The sequence below is a fragment of the Aulonocara sp. 'chitande type north' Nkhata Bay genome, linkage group LG4, assembly GCF_057382095.1.
Source record: "Aulonocara sp. 'chitande type north' Nkhata Bay isolate Kocher_YH1m ecotype deep benthic linkage group LG4, A_spYH_male_GT1.1, whole genome shotgun sequence".
Lineage (NCBI taxonomy): Eukaryota > Metazoa > Chordata > Actinopteri > Cichliformes > Cichlidae > Aulonocara > Aulonocara sp. 'chitande type north' Nkhata Bay.
In genome coordinates, this window is record NC_141347.1 from 20,221,990 (window position 1) to 20,241,687 (window position 19,698).

The 19,698-nt window shown below is 40.8% G+C and overlaps 1 protein-coding gene across 1 annotated transcript; it reads left to right on the forward strand.

The window, feature by feature from the left end:
• Positions 1-764: 764 nt before the first annotated feature.
• LOC147332434 (interferon-induced protein 44-like) lies at positions 765-15,056 on the forward strand. Its single transcript, XM_086288969.1, has 8 exons — positions 765-819; positions 2,598-2,609; positions 2,995-3,025; positions 3,736-3,937; positions 4,083-4,226; positions 10,763-10,934; positions 14,252-14,352; positions 14,458-15,056. Exons 2-8 carry the CDS (start codon positions 2,600-2,602, stop codon positions 14,623-14,625), a joined length of 828 nt encoding a protein of 275 aa, XP_086145095.1. The 5' UTR covers positions 765-819; positions 2,598-2,599; the 3' UTR covers positions 14,626-15,056.
• The last annotated feature ends 4,642 nt before the right edge of the window (positions 15,057-19,698 follow it).

Sequence of the window (19,698 nt, forward strand, 5' to 3'; positions counted from 1 at the left end):
AATTAATAGTGTGGTAAGTTGTAACATCTGCATTATTGTTACAACTAACCCAGACTGTTGCTGTTACAACTATAGCATGAACTAGCTAACATTACAGCCAACGGCTAAAACATTAGCACTAAAGACCTACACAGAATATATCCCCATAGACGTACAAATAACATAATTTAATTTGATGAGTTTAACTGCAAAGCAGATAATGCTATTAGAAGATGAAATAAAGTAAAAATAAAAAATAAAAAAAACTTCTTAAATTGTCTGTGTTTGACAAAATGTGCTGATTTTTCACATGTGATAGAAGAACTGAGTTGGGCATGTACAGGATGAATCACATCATTTGAAACTTAGCCCTGATTGGAGAAATTGGAAGTGTTACAACTGACCCACGTTACAACTATCCCCAGTCTCCCCTACTTTGGTGTTACTCTACCTCCAAATAAATGTCAGAAGGAGTCCGAACCGCAAAAGAAGCACGTATTCTCGGAAAAGTGGTTGAAGGAGGTGAACTGGCTTCAAACAAACGATGAAAGCACAGAGATGTAGTGAAAATCCCACTCTAGCGGACAAAAACAGTGCCTATTATACAGTATGTACGCAAACGCGCGTTGCAGGTGTGCGTCTTTTATTTTGACAGCGCACTAACCTGCATGTCAGTAATTCAATAAGTAATGTGAACAAGAAAACTATGCTTCTTTAAAGTCACATGACTTACTTGAAAAAAAAATAGATGAATATGAAAGTGAAAGCAGTAAGGAAACTAACAGAATAGCCTCACGTGTCAGCATTGCAGTCATTGTGTCCAGAACCACATCGGCGAAGGTAAGACCTTTTCAATTATACTGCTTTGACTCAAATTCAGTTACAATACCAACAAGAAAGACAATTCGTTCACTGTGTAGTTAGTCACAATCACAGCCTTGCTTATTCTGCTCTCAGAGCGTGTGTGTGTGTGTGTGTGTTAAAAAGTAACTCTGATAAAACGTGTGAGTTCCCCTAACTTCTCCAGGAGCATATCTACTTTCCACTAAATTCAAATTCAAATTTTATTTGTCACGTACACAGTCATACACAGTACGATATGTAGTGAAATGCTTGGACAACTGCTCGTGACCTAAAGAAAACAAAAAAGGAAAGGCTATGAATAAGATAGGAAATAAATATGAAAAATTAAAAAGGGTCAATTTAACTAGGAAGGAATAAAATATAAATTAAGGTTAAAAATGAAATAACTGTACAACACAAATTAGAATGAAGGGTAAATTTAACTGGGAAGAATAAGATAAAATATATAAATTAAAGTTGAAAATAAAATAACTGTACAACAAAATACACAATACACAATATAGAACTATATAAGAATGTATGAAGAAATCTAAATATAAATAAATATATACACAATAACAGCAGCTGTACAAGTATTAACTGGAAATGAAGAATATAGTGACCAGTGTTGTGCAAAAACAATGTCCAGAAAGTCCAGTGTGTGTGTAAGAACCATATGTGCACACACACCTTCCGTTCTATTGTTTTCATACTGGATTTCGACATAGGGATGTTTACCTCTGTGTAGCGTCCTTTCCTCTTTTAACAGCTGCTGGACTTTTATAGAGGAGAGGTTTGATGCACCAAATGCTTTCGGTTGGTGAAAGGTCTGAACTGCATGTAGTTGAGCACCGAGACTTGACTGGAAAAGAGAAAATAGAAAGTAGAATAGAAAATAGTTTAACATTGTCTTGCAAGATCTTCACTGATAAAACGCCAGATGGCCTTCTCGTCTTTAGTTTACATTTCAAATCATTTGAACACATAGAAGTTTTCAACTTTGACTAAGCAAATCTAAATTGAGAAGACGGTGATTATTCTGGATTATATTCACATATAGCTTCTTATTTACATGATAGAGCTTTAATCTGCTTGGATAGCATGTCAAGCTGTATGCACAGAAGGTGATTTCTGACAGTGTTCCTGAGGCCCTGCAGTGATTTCAATGACAGAATCATGCCTGTTTTTAATGCAGTGCAGCCTGATCCTGAACACCCAATGTTGCTGAAATTGTTCCATAATTTGCATAATGTTTGTAGATTGATAAATTTCTGCCCATATTTATTTCTAACAAACTCTGCCTAAGATGCTCTTTTTATACCCAATCATGTCACTGAGCTGTTGTAAATTAACCTATTTAGCTGTAAAGTGTTCCTCTGGCTGCTTCTTGTTAGCACCATTTATTTTTCCAGCATTTTGTTGCTCACCTCCAAAGTTTTTTTGTAGCATGTTGCTGTCATCATATTCACAATTAACTATTAAATTAATATTTTATTAATATTTTTATTATAACTTATATTTATAGTAATTACTAATATTTTTCATGAAATAGTAAAATATCTTAGTTTAAATACCTGTTATATTTTCTGTTTTACTGTCAATAAAATATTTGTTTATGAGACTCAATTGAAGGATTCTGAATCTTGGAATGGACTCAAACGCATATAGTGAGGATGAAGGGACCATGAAAGACTCTGAATTGCAAATCATATCTAGTTTCATCTTTTTTTTATTTCAGTTTGCTGACCTTTTCATATAATTGTCTTGTTTTACAGATATGGGCGGAGGTAAGTCCTGGCCTGTTACATGTCGCACTAGTCTCAGAGCAAAATGCATGATCGTTCCATTGATCCAGAGTTTAAAAAAAATTAAAAACATTTATGATTGGGTTTTTTATTTTATTTTTACAACAAACACTGAAAACTGTGAAATCCTTATATGTGAAACATTTTTAAAGAACTTTTATTCTTCAACCTAACCAAATAATTAAGGTGAACATAAAAAAAAAAACAGTAACAATATTAGCAATAGATGCTCCACCTACTGTCACTCAAATTTTATTAAATGATAATGATGTTAACACTTGATAAATTTTCAAATTTTGCATTGTGACACTATTTGTTTATGTTCCTGTCTTCCCATTATGTTAACATATGTGATTTTCCTCTTCAGGATTTAGTCAGCCATGGAGGCCTTTGCCAAAGTGAGTATGATAAACATATATTATTGTTTTGGCTTCGTTCTGCTCCTTAACACAGAATTTAGATTTTTTGTTTTGGTAGCTGACTGTTGTGTGTGATAGAAGAGCATCGCTGTTATGCTAACAGTGCAAGCCATATCTTATTTCAATGTTTTGTTTTGTTTTAATTAACAAGAATAAACAAAAAATTCTTGATTTTGTGAAATTTCAAAAATATCAAAATAATGAAACCATTCTTCTCAAACCCATTCTTAGCGGGCCAGCTAGTGAACAAGAATGTAGTTTATATAACTCTGTTGAGACTACAGTGGTGTGAAAATGTGTTTGTCCTCTTCCTTTTGTATTCGTTTTTCTTTTTTCACAATTAAATGTTTCAGATTATCAAATAAATGTAAATATTAGACAAAGATAATATATGGAAAAACACACTACATTTTCTAAACAAAGGCGTTACTGATTGAGGGGGGGGATCCAAACCTACATGCCCCAGATCACTGACATAATATTTGGTGTTGTTTATCCTGCTCATGATAGCTCAGTTTTTGTTGGTAAAACACAAAACTGGTATGGCCTAAAAGAAGGTTTTGGCTAAAGTTCAAGAAATATTATTTATGCTAAATTTTTAGAAAAATTAAAGTGATACCTTTTTATTTCTAAAAACAAAAACAAATTATTTGTAAAGTTTCAGTGTCTGTTTGGTTGATTGTTTGCAGGAATAACCAGGATACGCTGGATTTTCTGAAATCGTACAGTCCTCGAAATCATGAAGCTACCCATCTCAGAATTCTGCCTATTGGACCAACTGGTGAGGGGAAATCTACCTTCATCAACTCTGTTGACAGCGTTTTACAAGGCAGAGTTGCTAGTCGAGCTCCAACAGATCACCACAATACAGCAGATTCATTCACTAAAAAGGTATGTATGTTTCTATCTATCTATCTATCTATCTATCTATCTATCTATCTATCTATCTATCTATCTATCTATCATTTTTTTACTGTCAAATAATGACTGTAGCTGCTTTAAACAAAGACTTATGAACTCCATCTTCTGTTTTCAGTACAAAACATATAAATTCTCCAAAACCAATGAAGGTCATTACTCATTTGTTATTAATGACATCATGGGCATGGAAAGGAACAAAGGCGTTCATGTGGAAGACATTAAGCTTGCCCTACGAGGACATGTGAAAGATGGTTACAAGGTAGAATCTTTTGACCTTTGGCTTTGCTTCATATGTCTAGTTTTTTGGTTTTGTTTATTTGTGTTCTTATATGGGTTCATACGATTTGCAAATCACTAGATTTGCATTTACATTTTAGTGTTACAATGTTTTCATTTCAAAAGTATGGGATATAGTAGGGATATAATTTGTAAACATAATAATAATATGTTTACAAATTATTATTTTATATGCCTGCAAGATAAAAGTTAATATCTTAAAAATAAGCTGTGTGAGTACAGAGTTGAGTAATGGTGTGTAGTCTTGGTTTAGATCTTGTGACAAGTTCTGTTTATGATGTGCTACCTTTCTTTTGAGTCATAATAATTTTAGCAGTGATATTCTCAGTCTCAGCATGAGCCTGCTATTCTTCTTTCAAGCATCACTCCCTCCATGTCCTCAGGCATTTATCACAGGCTGATAATTTCTGGACTTCAGCAGCCTTTAAGTCCTTATTGCATAGTCAGTTCATTCTTTTCTGACTTTGAAGACCCTTGATTCTGACTTCTACCGTCTTTCATCCTATCTCATCTTCTCCAGAGTCAAAACTTCGTAAGACTTACTCTTTTCAGGGCTCTGTTTAGTTTGTGCCTTCTGAATATAATCATAATTAATCACAATTATTACTTAAACTCTTGTTTATTTAATAAACAAGAGATATTACAGTTTTTCTCTATTGGTTTGGCTCATTTCTTGAAACAGAAATTACATTCTCAAAACTCTAAGATCATTTGGCAAAACACTCTTACAGTTTAGCACAACACTATAGCTCACCTGCAAAAGTTCATATCTCTTCCAAAACTGTTCACTCGGGCTTCAATCTAAATCCCTTTCTCATTTAAACAGTCAGTGTCTCCAAAATGGCAAAGATCCTTCTCAATAGCTTTGGCTCATTTCTCGACACAGATCGGACATTCTCATCATTCTTGCTGCTTTTGTCAAAATAAACCTGGATGGTTGATCACAACAACATGGTCCACCTGCAAAAGCTCATATCTCCCCTAAAACAGTTCAGTCGTGTGTCAAAACTACATTTCTTTCTAATCTGAATAGTCAGTGCCCCCAAAATGCATCGTCCCTTTGGCATTATGTGAGCACTGCCATACAAAATGTTTCGATGTTTTGTCACTATGGCAGAGGACCAACAATATACAACAGAAAAGAGTAGCCTCCAAGGTTTGACATCACAGATTGCACTCACACTACCAAGGAAATTATAACCATTTGTTATTCACACGCAAAGAAAGTTTTATACATATGTAAAAAGAAAATGTACATTACAGTAGTAAATTGTATGAACAAAAAATCAAAAAACAAGGACTTATTCAGTGGTCGCTGTACTCATTCTCCCGCTCTTGTTCACTGTCTTCACCCTCCTGATTATTTACATGCTGTTGTCCGTCTGGCCACAGATTCTCGTCCACATCACAGTGGATACTTTCTCTTGCGATGCAACGAGGGAAGAAACGGCGTGCATGCCGCCACCATCCCCTGCATTGATCTGCTGTAATGTCGTCACATGCTGCGTCCATAGCATGGAGCAGGGATGGCTGATCCTGAGCATGATGCTCATACACTCTCCACCTCCAAGCAGAGAAAAACTCCTCTATCGGATTGAGGAAAGGAGAGTAAGGTGGTAGGAACCCCATGACCATCCTTGGATGCGTTGCAAACCAGCCCCTTATGAGTGGGCTATGGTGGAAATTGACATTGTCCCACACAATTACATGAATGGGTAGGTGAGGCCCTATGAGACCTCTCTCATTTTCAGGGATAAAATCGGTATAAAGGCGATCCAAGAAGATGAGGAGCTTGTGTGTGTTGTATGGGCCAAGACTGGGGATGTGAGTGGCCACACCATTCTCTTTTTTTTTTTTTTTTTTTTTGCCTGTCCCGTTTGGCTCTTTTGCCATCAGAATTGTTGTCTAAAGGCAAAGAAAGATGCCCAACGGATTTACTTTACCAAACTGACCATCCCAGCCTTGCCGTAATGGTCCATTTGATTCACCTTTTATTGTTTATTTTATTTTCACTTACTGAATACGGGACAGACTTGACTGGGGAAAAGAAGGGGAGAAAGAAAGAGGGAAAGAGAAACAGCTGAGAAGAGGGACGGGGGAGAAGGGCAAAAGACAAAAACCAACAGAACGGGCAGAGAAAAAAAATGCATATATCAATCACCTGGATCACCTGCTGAGAAAGAAAAAAGAAAGCAAGCAGAAGAGAACAAGAGTAATAGAATAAACAACATCACAATGATATATGGGAATATGACAGTAAATACTAAATGTTAAACATTATTGTGCAGCACATAAGATCAACAGAACACAGTGTGCTTTGAGGTAGGAGCCAAAAAGGGTGTAGTTTGTGGGTGTGATCACCCGTGTGTACACCTGTGAGCATGGACGCGCTTGTTTTTTGTTTTTTAAAAGGTTCCTTCATGTAATAATCTGCTAGAGGGTGTGGGGGGGGGCCACAGCCCCGTCCTTCAGGGCATGAAGCAGGTATGGAGGAGATCAAAACTCCAGACATCCAGAGGCCCCCAGAACACAAGAGACCAAGGAAGACCAACAGAGGGGCAGCTGCGCCACTGTCCCGGAAAGAGCTGAGGAGAGTCCCAGATGAGGGCTCACCCAGCAGCCGCGGAGCAGAAGCCAGGGGGAGTTGCAGTGACGCGCCCGTGAGCTCCGCCGGCAGCCAGCCGCGCCTGAGTGACCGAGCCCCAGGCCGAGAGGCCGGGGGCACCCCACCTCCGAAGTGGCCCGAGCGAGCCCCAGGCTCCAGGCCCCGATAAGCGGCCGCCAAGGAGAGAGCCGGTGTGTACCTGGACGCCCACCCCCGGACACAAAGAACCACCAACGCACCGATGTCTGAGGGGGTCTGCCACTGGCAGGGGAAGTGGTGGTAGGGGGAGATAGGCCTCCATACCTTGGAGGGCCTGAGATGTCCCCAGAGAGGTGGCGCCTGACACCCAACCTGACATATAGACACAGACATACAGGCACACACAGACACAAACATCCATTCCCAACCTCATGCTCTCATATGCACTTACTCCACACTCAACCAACGTGGAGACAGACATAAAGAGACGCTGTACACACGATCACACTCCCCAAGCGTACTCTACAAACCGGGTCTAGGTACCCTTGCCCCTGGAGGGGGGAACTGCACCCAGACCCAGGTGGTGTTACCCTTTTCCCTACGGTGGGGGGAGGCAGACCGCCCCGACTCTGCAGCAGCAGGAAGGCCCCACACTCCAGACCGCAGTCGGACGGCCAACTCCTCCTCCTAGCCCTCCCGCTCCAGCAGGTCGCAGAGAATGGGGGTGAGAGAAGACTCCAAACCTCCCTCCACCCGCTCATTGTAGTGTTGATGCATGTGTGTTCTAAGGTGCATTTAAAACCCAGGAGGGCATGGAGCTACCTGCCAGAGAGCAGCAGGTAAGCGCATGGTCCCTCCTGCTAGCCCTCAATGTCTACGTGTATTTAAAATTGAGAGGTGGGCAATGATGCCAGGGGTGGGGTGTACACCCTGATGGAACTTTGGACTCCGTGTATCGTGCCCACCCCCAAGATCCTATATGTATGTGTAATGAGAGTGTGAGTAATGTGAATGTCTAAGTTGTGGGATAAAATTGAGGCAGAGGCAGCCAGAAGGGGACAGGGGGGGGGGGGGGGGGGGGGGGTAGCCTCCTCTGCACCCTGGTGACATACCCCTACTCCAAGGTCCTGCATGTGTGGGTGGTTGTGGTGGAGCGGGAAGAGGGAGGCAGCTGGAGATGGGGAGGGAAGGAAGGGAGGGGCAAGTGACCCTTCCCTGGGGCCAGCTCCCCCGCTGACCCCAGTAGGCACCCCCATACTCCGCGACCCGCCAGGGTAAGGGGGCCCAGGCCCATCCAGACCGGGGCCCAGTGCAGCAGCGCCTCCCGGCCCCACAGAGCCCGGGACAGTCCTCCCAACCCCACCACAGAGAAAACTGCACCCACCCCACCATCCACTCATCTTCCAGACTACATAAGACAATAAACACCCAGGCTGAGAGCTTCCTCCACCTCTCCTGTATCTCCCCCTCCTGCAGAGGGAGCTCCTGAGGAGAGGAAAGCTCCTGCAAGATGTGACAATCTCCCCCACCAGTTGAAGAGCCCCCCAGGTGGCTCGATGCACCGGCGGCACCCCGCTCCAGGGCTGGGCCCCCATGCACCCACCCGCCCACAACCCCGGCAACACACCAACCAGGACCCAAGCCCCCGAGGCCCGGTCCGGGTCCCAGCCCAGAGACGGAGCGCCCCCAGAACCTCACGCCCATCCCGGACCCACCCAGGGGCAGCCAGGCTACCAGGTCAGTAACCCACGTCCGTCAGCACAGACCCTCCCCTAGCCCCGCTGCACGCAGCCGCGAGGAAACAGTCACCTGAGAGCCAACAGAGCCCCTAACCGGACATGACCGCTACCCCGGGTTGAGCCCCCCAAGGAAGATGCCTCCGGGGAACCCCCCGACGCCCTAAGTCTGTCCCTACCCCCACACCAATCACAACAGTGAAGGCGGGACCAAACTATGACCCCCCACCCCCATTAGGTGATGGAGCTGATCAAAGGAGCCCAGAGCAATTGATCTGATGTGGTGGCAGAGGCTGTATCAAGACTAATGTAATCTAATAGATAATTTCTATATTGGTTAGAATTAAGATTATTTTTATTTTTCCAGTTCATGAGGACTGTTTTCTTGGCTATGCATAGGGCAGTGAAAACCATATGGGCGATATTCTTTTCTGAAGTGACATTATCTAAGCTGCCCAACAAACACACTAAGGGGGAAGTTGGAATGTTACATTTCAGACACTTTGATAAGTCTTCACATATCTCACGCCAAAACTTCTGAACTGGTGGACAGGACCAAAGAGCGTGGATATAATTGTCCGGTGAATTGGTTTGGCAGTGTGAGCCACACCATTCTCAGAAATGGCAGCACATATATTGCCCCACAGATATTGCCCCCTCACTGACCTGGGACATCCACTGTGGCCCGGTGGCCAATAATATTACGGCCACGTCTTCGGCCCTTGGCCAGGTTGAAGCCAGCTTCATCCACGAACACCAGGATGTGAGGGGTCTCATGTCCTTCCAATGCCATTATTCTCTAAAGTAGAGTAAAGAACATAAAATCAGCCATACAGAAGAGTCATATACTACAGTTAGACAATTACATGTTCTCCCCCACAGGTTCAATATACTACAGGCCACTACTCCAGTGGTTCTAAACTAGTGATAGGCCTACGAAGTACTGCAGGGGTATTTGATAGAAAGGGGAGTGGGAAATACTGATGACTTACTGAGATGTTACAGTAAAACCTACAGTAGTAGATAGATTTGATTGGGAGACAATAAAATAAGGATTATGATGAGAATTGTATCATACAGTAAACTGCAGTTTTCTGTTGAAATTGTTGAAGTCAGATGAAGCAAATACTGATTCTGAAATCAGGTAAAGGAGATATTGAAACCAAATAAGTGAACTACTGCTTACTGTGATTACAGGTAAGGTTATAATGAGAGACAACCAGTAACTGTCTTACATTTATAGACTGGTAGTGCAGCTCCTTCACTCTGTCAGAGTTCCTCTTAAATGGTACCCTGTAGATTTGTTTCATTGTCGTCTGATGCTTCTTCAAAACCCGGTCTATTGTGGAGATGCTTATTGTGTTTATATTCTGGAATATATGATTGTCCTGAAGGATGGCATCACGGATCTGTCTCAATATGATGGCATTATTTGCGGCCTCTTCCCCCTATTCCTCCACCACGCATTCTCAGTCCTCCTCTTCTTCTTCTTCCTCCTCTTCCTTGAGGAAGAACTTCCCCTTGTCCGTTTGCTTAGCCTTGTCTATCCATGTTCAGAGATCGGACTGGCTCTGGTCAAGCTCTATATATCTGTGTTTGCCAGCACACAATCATGGAACACACCTGTGTGTGATACTACCCCTTCGTTAGTCTAGTTTCACCTGACTGTCAATGACTGTCATCAATTTATCAAATATTCAAAGAAATTCATATATGGTATTCATGGTATTATGTTCTTGACCAATTTTGACAATTGAACAGACAGTTGTGCATGCGAGTACTTATACAATGAAATCATGCTGATGTTTTAGAGAGAATGATCATTAGACTGAGAATCAACTAATCAGTTTAGATCTACAAGATCTATTCATTTGGAAAATGTGCTAAATGTGGGCTAACTGTATAACTGTAGGCTACTTGTACTCATTCATTTGCAAAGATGCGCTGAGACAATTGAGACATGTACTTAGGCATTTGCCACTTGATAAAATGAATGAGAAATGCCATTCTGTTGTGAACATTTGCCAAGAGGTTTGGAGGTTTGTCCATGTTATTTTGAGAATGTAATTTCTGTTTCAAGAAATGAGCCAAACCAATGGAGAAAAACTAACTGAGATGAGTTTCAGTAAGAAGAGGTGTAATCTTCTTTACACCTCTTCTTACTCCATTGTTTTCTAGTTTGATCCTGAAAACAAGCTGGAAGAGGGAGATCTAGGATACAACGCTGCTCCTGAACTGAGTGACAGAGTTCATGTTGTGGTCACTGTTGTTCCTGCTGCCGTAGTGTCTTTACTAACTCCGGACATGATCGCAAAGCTGAGAGATATCAGACTGGCAGCCACTGCGTTGGGTAAGGTAGCAGTTGCAAAGGTTTCTGTAATACATTATTTGGACTAATTATATATATTGTTACGAGTTCAAAATTGGGGATGGAGACAAGAGAAAAACCACAATAACAACACTGGTCCGGCCGGGTTAAGTCAAACGATGATTTTACAGTTTTTCTCAGTCGCTTTGGTGCGTTTCTCAGAACACCATTAACATTTGCACAGCAGTTAGTGCATTTCCCAAAACAATTAGTGCAAACTGCAAAACCTAGTGGATAGCCTGCAAAAGCACGTCACATGCACAGAATTGATTATCCATACCTCAAAAGCAAGTATCCATGTCAATGAAACTGTCAGTGCCATCAAAATGAAAAGTCTTGACACCATCTTTATGAACAAGATAGTCAAATGGCATTGTCATGTTTCCACTATGACAGTTTATAATTTCAGTGTTTCCCATTGCAAAAACAATTGGTGACACCTGAAAATGCTGACGACAGCACTATGGCCTACCTGTACAGCCATCTGAAATGTGCAGTAAAGTCACTGTAGATGTTATGGGAGTCTTGGGAGTAACTGAGACACTGAATACGTACGTTTCACATTTCCATTGTGTAGAAGTGTTTGTAATCCTACAGAATTGTGCAAAAGAAAAATATGCTACAGTCACTTGTTCACTGTAGAATACATGTAAACATAAAATCACCCATTTGGTAGAGCTGTGCACTAATGTGAACAATAAACAGCACATGTTTATACAGTAAATCATTCTGGCACATCCAGACGTTCCTGTCTGTCTGGCCACATATTTTCATCTACATCACAACAGATGTTATCCCTCGCAATGCAGCGAGGAAAGTATCTCCTGGAGTGGCGAATCCATCCTCTGCAGGACCCTGCTGTGATGTCGTCACATGCTGCATCCATGGCTGCTAGCAGGGCCATTTGCTCATGTGGATTTCATTTTTCTTGAGTACTCTGTCAATTGTTGAAATTGGAACAGATTCAATATTGCCAAATACCGTGTAATTCTCTATGACAGCGCTTTGTATGTCTCTCAGCTTTATTGCATTGTTTGCAATGACCATTGCACAAATGGCTTCTTCTTGCTGTGGGGTAAAAAGGGGCCCTCTTCCGCCTCCGCGAGGTTGTCTTACAATCCTATGTGGTGCAGAGTAAACTTTTTGTGAAATTGCAAATACAGTACAGTAACATGTGATGTGTCTGAGATGGCACAGTACAGTACAGTGTATTACTGTTTGCATACCTGTTTTCCCTAGTGAATGTTTGAATGATTTACTGACAGTAGTTCTTCCAATATTGGGTTGCACCCTTCGACCAGCCTCCTCCATGGTGAGGCCGTGATTGACAACATGGTCCACAATTGTAGCCCTTATTTCATTAGGAATCCGCCTATATCTGCCTCTTCTCCCTCTTCCCCTTCCCCTTCCTCCCCGCATCCTCACCCCTCTTCCACGGTGCTGACCTTCCATTTTGTGTCACAGAAGTGTAGAAATGGTACACACTAGCTCCTGCGCAGTTTATATATGCTTGCCAATTGGGGATTCACAGGATTCATCCATAATTGACAGTGAACAAGTTGTTTGTCATTGGTTACAACTAAACTTTCACACGCCTCCTCATGAGTGACAGCTGTAATTCACCCGAGATCAATTGTTCAATTTCGGAGACATTTCCAGGAACAATGATACAGAAAGGTATAGGATTTGCTTGACAGATGGCCAATATTTGGCATGTGATAACTAGTTCAACAATTTTGTGTGTGATGACTCAAGCAATGGATGTATGACTAATAGTTTTATTGGGAACGACTATTCAGCATCCATAGGTATGATTACTTTTGACTGACATGACATAAGCAAATGGAAATGTCAGAAAGCAGCAGGGAAATGTATGGAAGCAACTGATTCATGTCCAAAATCATTTGCAGTTTGTTCAGAGAGAGGAGAAATTGCTACTATGATGTGCACAAATGACTGAGTGTTGTGGAGGTTGAACTAATAGTTATGAGAATTTCAATTCTGATCTGAGAAACGCACCAAAGCGACTGAGAAAAACTGTAATAGTCACACACGTGGGAGATGGACACTGTATGCAGACAGCCTCAGATCTCAAAATGATGGATCATTGATCAAACTCTTATAGCCTCTGGTGCCCCCACCTTATCATAAAAGCCTAAACATTCACATGCTTGTCTCTCACACGGCGCCTAAGCTACGACCTTGGCTCCCCGTTTATCTGCTCCTGCTGAGATGGGGCAGAAAACTCCAGCATGTTCCGTTCTCTTCTAATCAGACAAATAAGGCGATGACTTTCTGCAAACAGTATTTCTTATAACATCATAAAACAATATCATTCATCCACAATAAATCAGCAGTCTAATGTAATGCAAATCAGTTTAACTAATGCAATAGTTATCATCTTCTTCTAATTCAGGAGAATGATGCCAACTAAGACTACATAATAATTCACAATCTTTAATTAGGGGTCTAACATGGCATAAAATAATATTATAATTTAACAATATATATATATGTATATATATATATATATATAGCACAAGTCACCATCAAGTGTGGGATCTACCAAGGAGATGCTCTGTCCCCACTGCTGTTCTGCATAGGCCTGAACCCCCTCAGTGAGATCATTAACAAGACTGGCTACGGATACCGACTACAGAACGGAGCAGTTGTCAGCCACCTCCTGTACATGGATGACATCAAGCTGTATGCCAAGAGTGAACGAGACATCGATTCACTGATCCACACTACCAGGCTATACAGCAATGACATTGGAATGTCGTTCGGACTGGAGAAGTGTAGTCGGATGGTAACAAAGAGAGGGAAGGTAGTCAGAACTGAGGGGATTGAACTACCAGAAGGCAACATTGCAGACGTAGAGGACAGTTACAAGTACCTGGGGATCCCGCAGGCGAATGGGAACCATGAAGAGGCCGCTAGAAAGGCTGCAACCACCAAGGACTTCCAGATACAGACGGACAAAATGGTGGTGGCTAACCAACCGGACATAGTGGTGGTAGACAAACAGAAGAAGACGGCCGTAGTGATCGATGTAGCGGTTCCGAATGACAGCAATATCAGGAAGAAGGAACACGAGAAGCTGGAGAAATACCAAGGGCTCAGAGAAGAGCTCGAGAGGATGTGGAGGGTGAAGGTAACGGTGGTCCCCGTGGTAATCGGAGCACTAGGTGCTGGGTGTATATATATATATATATATATAAATAAATTTATGGGATATGCAGCAAAAAAGAGGGAGAAAAACAAATGTTTATAAAGTGATTACGTTTTTGCATTAACAGAAATTCCCCAGCTGGCTATTCTCACTAAAGTTGATGGCGCCTGTCCCAAGGCAAAAAAGAATGTGAACAACATCTACAAGAGTGACCACCTGAAGAAACAGGTAAATTTTATCAATTTTGAATGCACTTTTTCAGTTATATTTTCTAAATTTAGCACTGAAATCTTTTTACAGTTACTGAATCACTGAAATCTTTTCAACACTCAGGTCTACAGATTTAGCCAGGATCTGGGCCTCCCAGTGAACAGCATCTTTCTTGTGAAGAACTACAGTTCAGAAATCAATACAAATGATGCCACTGATGCTCACATCCTGTGTGCACTGAAACAGATGATTGTCTTTGGAGAAGACTATCTCAGCCACTTGAATGACTGAGACATGAGAAAATGAAACATTTCATTTAAACATCAGACTGAATATTTATTCAGTCGCACGTTTTATACCTAGACTGTCTGTTAATTTTCACAGTCAGCTTTCTTTCCTGGCTTCAAATAGGCTAAAGTTCATTAATATGTAGCAACTCTTTTCCTATCTCACTGACTTAATGCACAAACTTTTAATAATACATTAGTCTACAGTGCCTTTCCTCTCATACACATCACACCACTGCTTTTATGCAAAAACTGTATTGTTTTCAGTCTGTATTGTGTGTTTGACCTCGTCATGTTTTTCCCATAGCACAAGTCACCAGTGTCTTCTGCTTGATTTTACTTCCTCCCCAGTGTGATTGTCTCAATTGTTTTTATCTGTGTCTGTTTTGCCCCTACGGTTTCCACTTCTTTTGTATTTTTTTTACTAACTTAAAAACTCAGATTAAAAAAAAAAAGAAAAGCTTTCAAATTGTGTGAATAGAGTCATTGTGTTTCAGGACTACACAGCAAATCCAGCATGTCCAAATTAACACTGTCGGATTTGATTTCAACACTATTAAAGTGTCTATATGGGTCCACACCAGAGAGTGTTAATTTAACTCTTTTTGGAGAGTTGGTACATTAACTCTGATTTAGTGTTAAACACCAAATCTGTCTGGAGTTGATAATTTAACACTTGGTGTTAAGAGTTTATATATTAACTCTCAAAGAGTATTTTAGTTTAACCACGTAAGAGTTATCTTCTAATTCATTCTAAAAAGCGGGAATTTTACTGTTCTGAACTTCTAGAAATTTCTTTTGGAAATAAACATTTACTAAAAAGACGCAATGGTTTTTGAAAAACATTTATTCTGAACTGTGCACCACAATTTCAAAACATTTTCTGAAAGATGTAACAGTATACATGTTCTCACTTTCATTAGAATTTTGTTTATCAAAAGGTCTGACATGGTAAATGCAAATAACAGCATCTCATCACTTATTTCTTCAATACAATATGCATGTCCTTCATTCATCCCTTTGTGGAACTTCAACGCACTTCTGCTCTCCCCCATATTCCATCTTCACAAGCATATCCTGTGTGGAGATTGAATAAAAATTAGTTGACACTAATTAATGGCACAAATAATCCAGTAAACAATTGCAGCACAGTAAAAAAAAAAAAAAGGAATCCTCTTTGAGCCATTACTTGTGTAAAGTATTTTCCCAAAAGACAAGGACGCAGGCAACAGGTAATACTGAACTAAATGTAAAACCTCAACCTTTTTCATTTTTACCTAAACCGTGTGCACAAAACTCTGGGATCTATGCTAACGTAGAATCCAGTCAGGACGTCTGCTACTGCTGTTTGCTCGTTTTTTTTTATGTGCGATCGTTTTCAGGCTTCAAGTAGCACCATTATACCAACATTTCACATTCTAGACATTGTTTTAGGTGTATATTTGACCAAAAGTTTGACTGAAAATTCACATGCAAGCTTTTTTTCAAGGCTGTGGTATTTGCCTGCAAACGATACCTTTCAGCTAGCTAAAACAGAATATTATGCTATCAGCGAGCAACATGGCTAATGCCTTTCACACAGCTTTGTCTCAACTCCAAAGAGCCACAGAAGTAAAAGCTAATAATAATAATTGAAACAATCTTTGGAAAAATGACTTACCAAGCATGGCAAACAACTCAAATATGTAGAGCAAAATGTTCTGAAACGGCTTCACTTCAGCTTCGATTGGAGCCGTGCTGGGGGCGGAGTCTGTGAATTTACTCTGTTGGTGTCATAGCCCCTGTAGGAGTTCAGAGGTCAAGAGTTAATGTTTCCATTGTAACACCTCCAGATTTGACAGAGAAACACTCATTTTTAACACTCGATTTTAACTACTATCATTTTACACCTCAGAGTTACATTAAAAGAATGTGACTCTGCTTAGAGTAAAATTAACTCTACTTTTGCAAGAAGACTATTAACACCAAAACATTTAACACTTTTGAATTTGCTGTGTAGGCTTTACTCCAGGACATTGTGGGTGTGACCTTTAGTCCAGATCTTTCCCAGAAATATTTTCCAGTTCCTCCTAGGCGATCTCACACTGCTCCCTGCTGGGTGTGCCAGGAAAAACCTTTAACCATTTGATCAGATAGCTCCATGTCAGCTGCATCCTTTCAACATGAACGGGGAGCATGGCCACTAGCTCTGCTAGCTCCCTGAGTACCAATTTTTCAAACATGTTAGATAATGGATTTGCATCTATATTAGTTTCATACATTAGTTAGAATAGAGTCATCTCCAACAGTCATTCACTGGATTAGAAAGAATGAAAGAAAGAAATAACTATATGGATGACATTTTCACTCTTGGGCCAGCACGGTGGCATGGTGGTTAACACTGTTGCCACACAGCAAGAAGGTCCACCATCTGGTTGGTGCCTTTCAGTAGGGTTTGAGGTTGGACTTCCTTTATTTTACTCATCTATTAGATCATCCTAGCTTCTGAAGTAAAAATACTTGTTAAGTATTTTTGTCTGAGTTTGTTATTTATAGAGAAAGACTACAATATTCTGATTCGGGACTCTCCAAGCCTTCACTGAAGAAAGACAACCTATAGAAGTTAAAGTTGTACACAAAATTTGTTTTTCCATTTGATTTTTTTTAAGTCATCCGTGTGACTGTTCATAATCTAATTGTACATTTAGCTGAGCTAAATTATGTATGGGACTCCCTTAGTACTCACTGAGTACATCATACATCAAATTTAATGAAGTCCTTTTGTGTGGGATTGCATCTCCCCCCATGCTCTTATCTGCTTAACTCTACTTTTGTCAAATAAAGACTCCGAAACAAAAACCCTTAAATTATCTTCAGCTGACTGAATATGGTTTCAGGGAAACCAGAGAGGTGGTTCAGGCACAAGGATGTCTCCTGGGGGGGTGTTCTGGGTTTGTCCCACTGGGAGGAAGCCTGGGGGCAGAACCAGGACACGGTGGAGAGATTGCTGCGTAGCACGTCCGATAGGCTCATCTACAGAGACGTCACTGCAATGGGTCATTTTATAGTGTACAGAGGAGAGAGTTTGGTGGGAATGAACAAATTCTACTTTTAAACAGTTCATCAGTGAAAAATCATACAGGGTAAAAGCACTGGAAGGTTTCATAGGTAAACATATACCGATTTTTGCCATAATGTGGCACAGTGAGACTTTATTCATGTATGAAATACACGCGCTTGATTAAATCACACTCAGAATTAACACATGCTTTAAAAGAGACAATATCCCAAAACGTTGCATCCACCAAGAAGTGAGTGGTCGCTCTTCTTCATAAAAGAGGGTCAACGAGTCAACAAGTCAGTGAAGCTGGACTTGGGTCCAGCTCGGGTCCAGGAAAAATTCAGGCTCTAGAGCTCATTTTTATCAGGTAAGTAATTCTTTGAGCACTGGAGATTATTCTCTTTGTCGCTGTTCAGAGAAGAAGAATTATTATGTTAAAGCCTAATAATCAGAATTTTATGGTTAGATTTAGATGAAAGTTGTGTACTGTAAAAGAGAAATGTTTAGCTGTTACGGTAAATAAGTCACCTTATCAGCGGAGACCATAAGGCAGTTGGTATTGTGATTCAATAAACTGAGGCTTAAATAAGGCTGTTTCCTAAAAGTACAAATAGATAAGTCAGTGAAACTGAACTCCAAACTGAAAATCAGTGTCACGCCAGCACTTCACTCGCCCTGAATAACTGATCCTGAATCAGCATGACCTTGTTCCACTTTGACCTTGAGTGGTTCTCTCTCTCTCTCCCAGTCACCATCTACTGTGTGTGTGTGTGTGTGTGTGTGTGTGTGTGTGTGTGTGTGTGTGTGTGTGTGTGTGTGTGTGTGTGTGTTGCTTCTGCTTATTTGCAGGAGTGGAGATAAGTCTCTTGTAGCAGAGTTTCTCAAGTTTATATGTCTTCTAAAAACCACAACCTGCTTTATCGTCCCATCTCCGGCTCCTTCCTGCTGGATCACCCTGTTGCCGCACCAACCCGACTTAGCTCTTCCATCCACCACTTCTGGTTTCCACTTGCCTGCAGTCAGCCTGTGGCCTATTTACTGAAACTGTGAAACATCCTTTCTCAGTCAATCAGGCCGACTCTGTTATTTGTTTTAGGAAATTGCTAAAAACTAATTTTTATATATATTTGATCATTTTTGGCCTTAGTTTGCAGTCATGCATGTGTGTATGCATGTATGTTGGAATGAATGTTTGTCATTATGGCTGATTACATGTCTGTATGTTTTAACATGTACACTTATTTTCAATCTCTGGCTTTTATTTGAACTGTTAAGCACCTGTAATTCTGTTTTGAAAAGTGCCATATAAATGAAGTTACAATAATAACAACAACAACAACAACAACAATAATAATAATAATAATAATAATACTGCCTCCTCACTTTTTTTTTAACATATTTCCCTTTAGTCTCTAGCACAGTGTAGATTGATGACAGGGGAGAAGGCTCTGATAGGCTGGGTGAGGTCTGCAATGATACAGTTGATAATAAATCTGTTAGGATGACATTTGAGCACCTATACTGTGCAAAGTCATTGCTTATTACTAAAAGGCCAGCCAAGGCTGATAGAGAAACCCATATGCTGACTAGTTTCATCACAGCTTAGCTAAACACTTACAGCGCATGAAATACAAACTTGGTTCAAAACTGGCACGTACTGTTTTCGGGAAGTTTTCCTGAGGAGCTGCGTTGGCCAGAGCTCGGCTGATCGTTCTGCCTCGTAAAGCATCATCAACCGAGTTGATGAGGCTGGACTTTCCAGAACCAGTGGGTCCATAAAGAAGAATTCTGAGATACTGGATCTCACTGTTATGAGGCTGGTATGTATTTATGTACTGTAGATCATTCTCTTTTCTATTTGTGGAAGAACATTTGCGGTGTTAAAGCCAAATAAGCTAGTGATGCAGATACTTTATAGTTACAGTACAGACGCAGTTCAGAACAAGGGTAATGGTGACTGATTGCAGAAGGTAATCATTTGTAGTTTTAGTCCATGAAGCCAAAAAGCAAACACTGAACATCAGCACACATTCATCT

Excerpts from the sequence above, each read along its gene's own strand:
- LOC147332434 (XM_086288969.1), top strand. Across the intron at positions 3,026-3,735 it reads CCATGGAGGCCTTTGCCAAA|GAATAACCAGGATACGCTGG; the intron begins GTGAGTATGATA and ends GATTGTTTGCAG. Across the intron at positions 10,935-14,251 it reads ACTGGCAGCCACTGCGTTGG|AAATTCCCCAGCTGGCTATT; the intron begins GTAAGGTAGCAG and ends TTGCATTAACAG.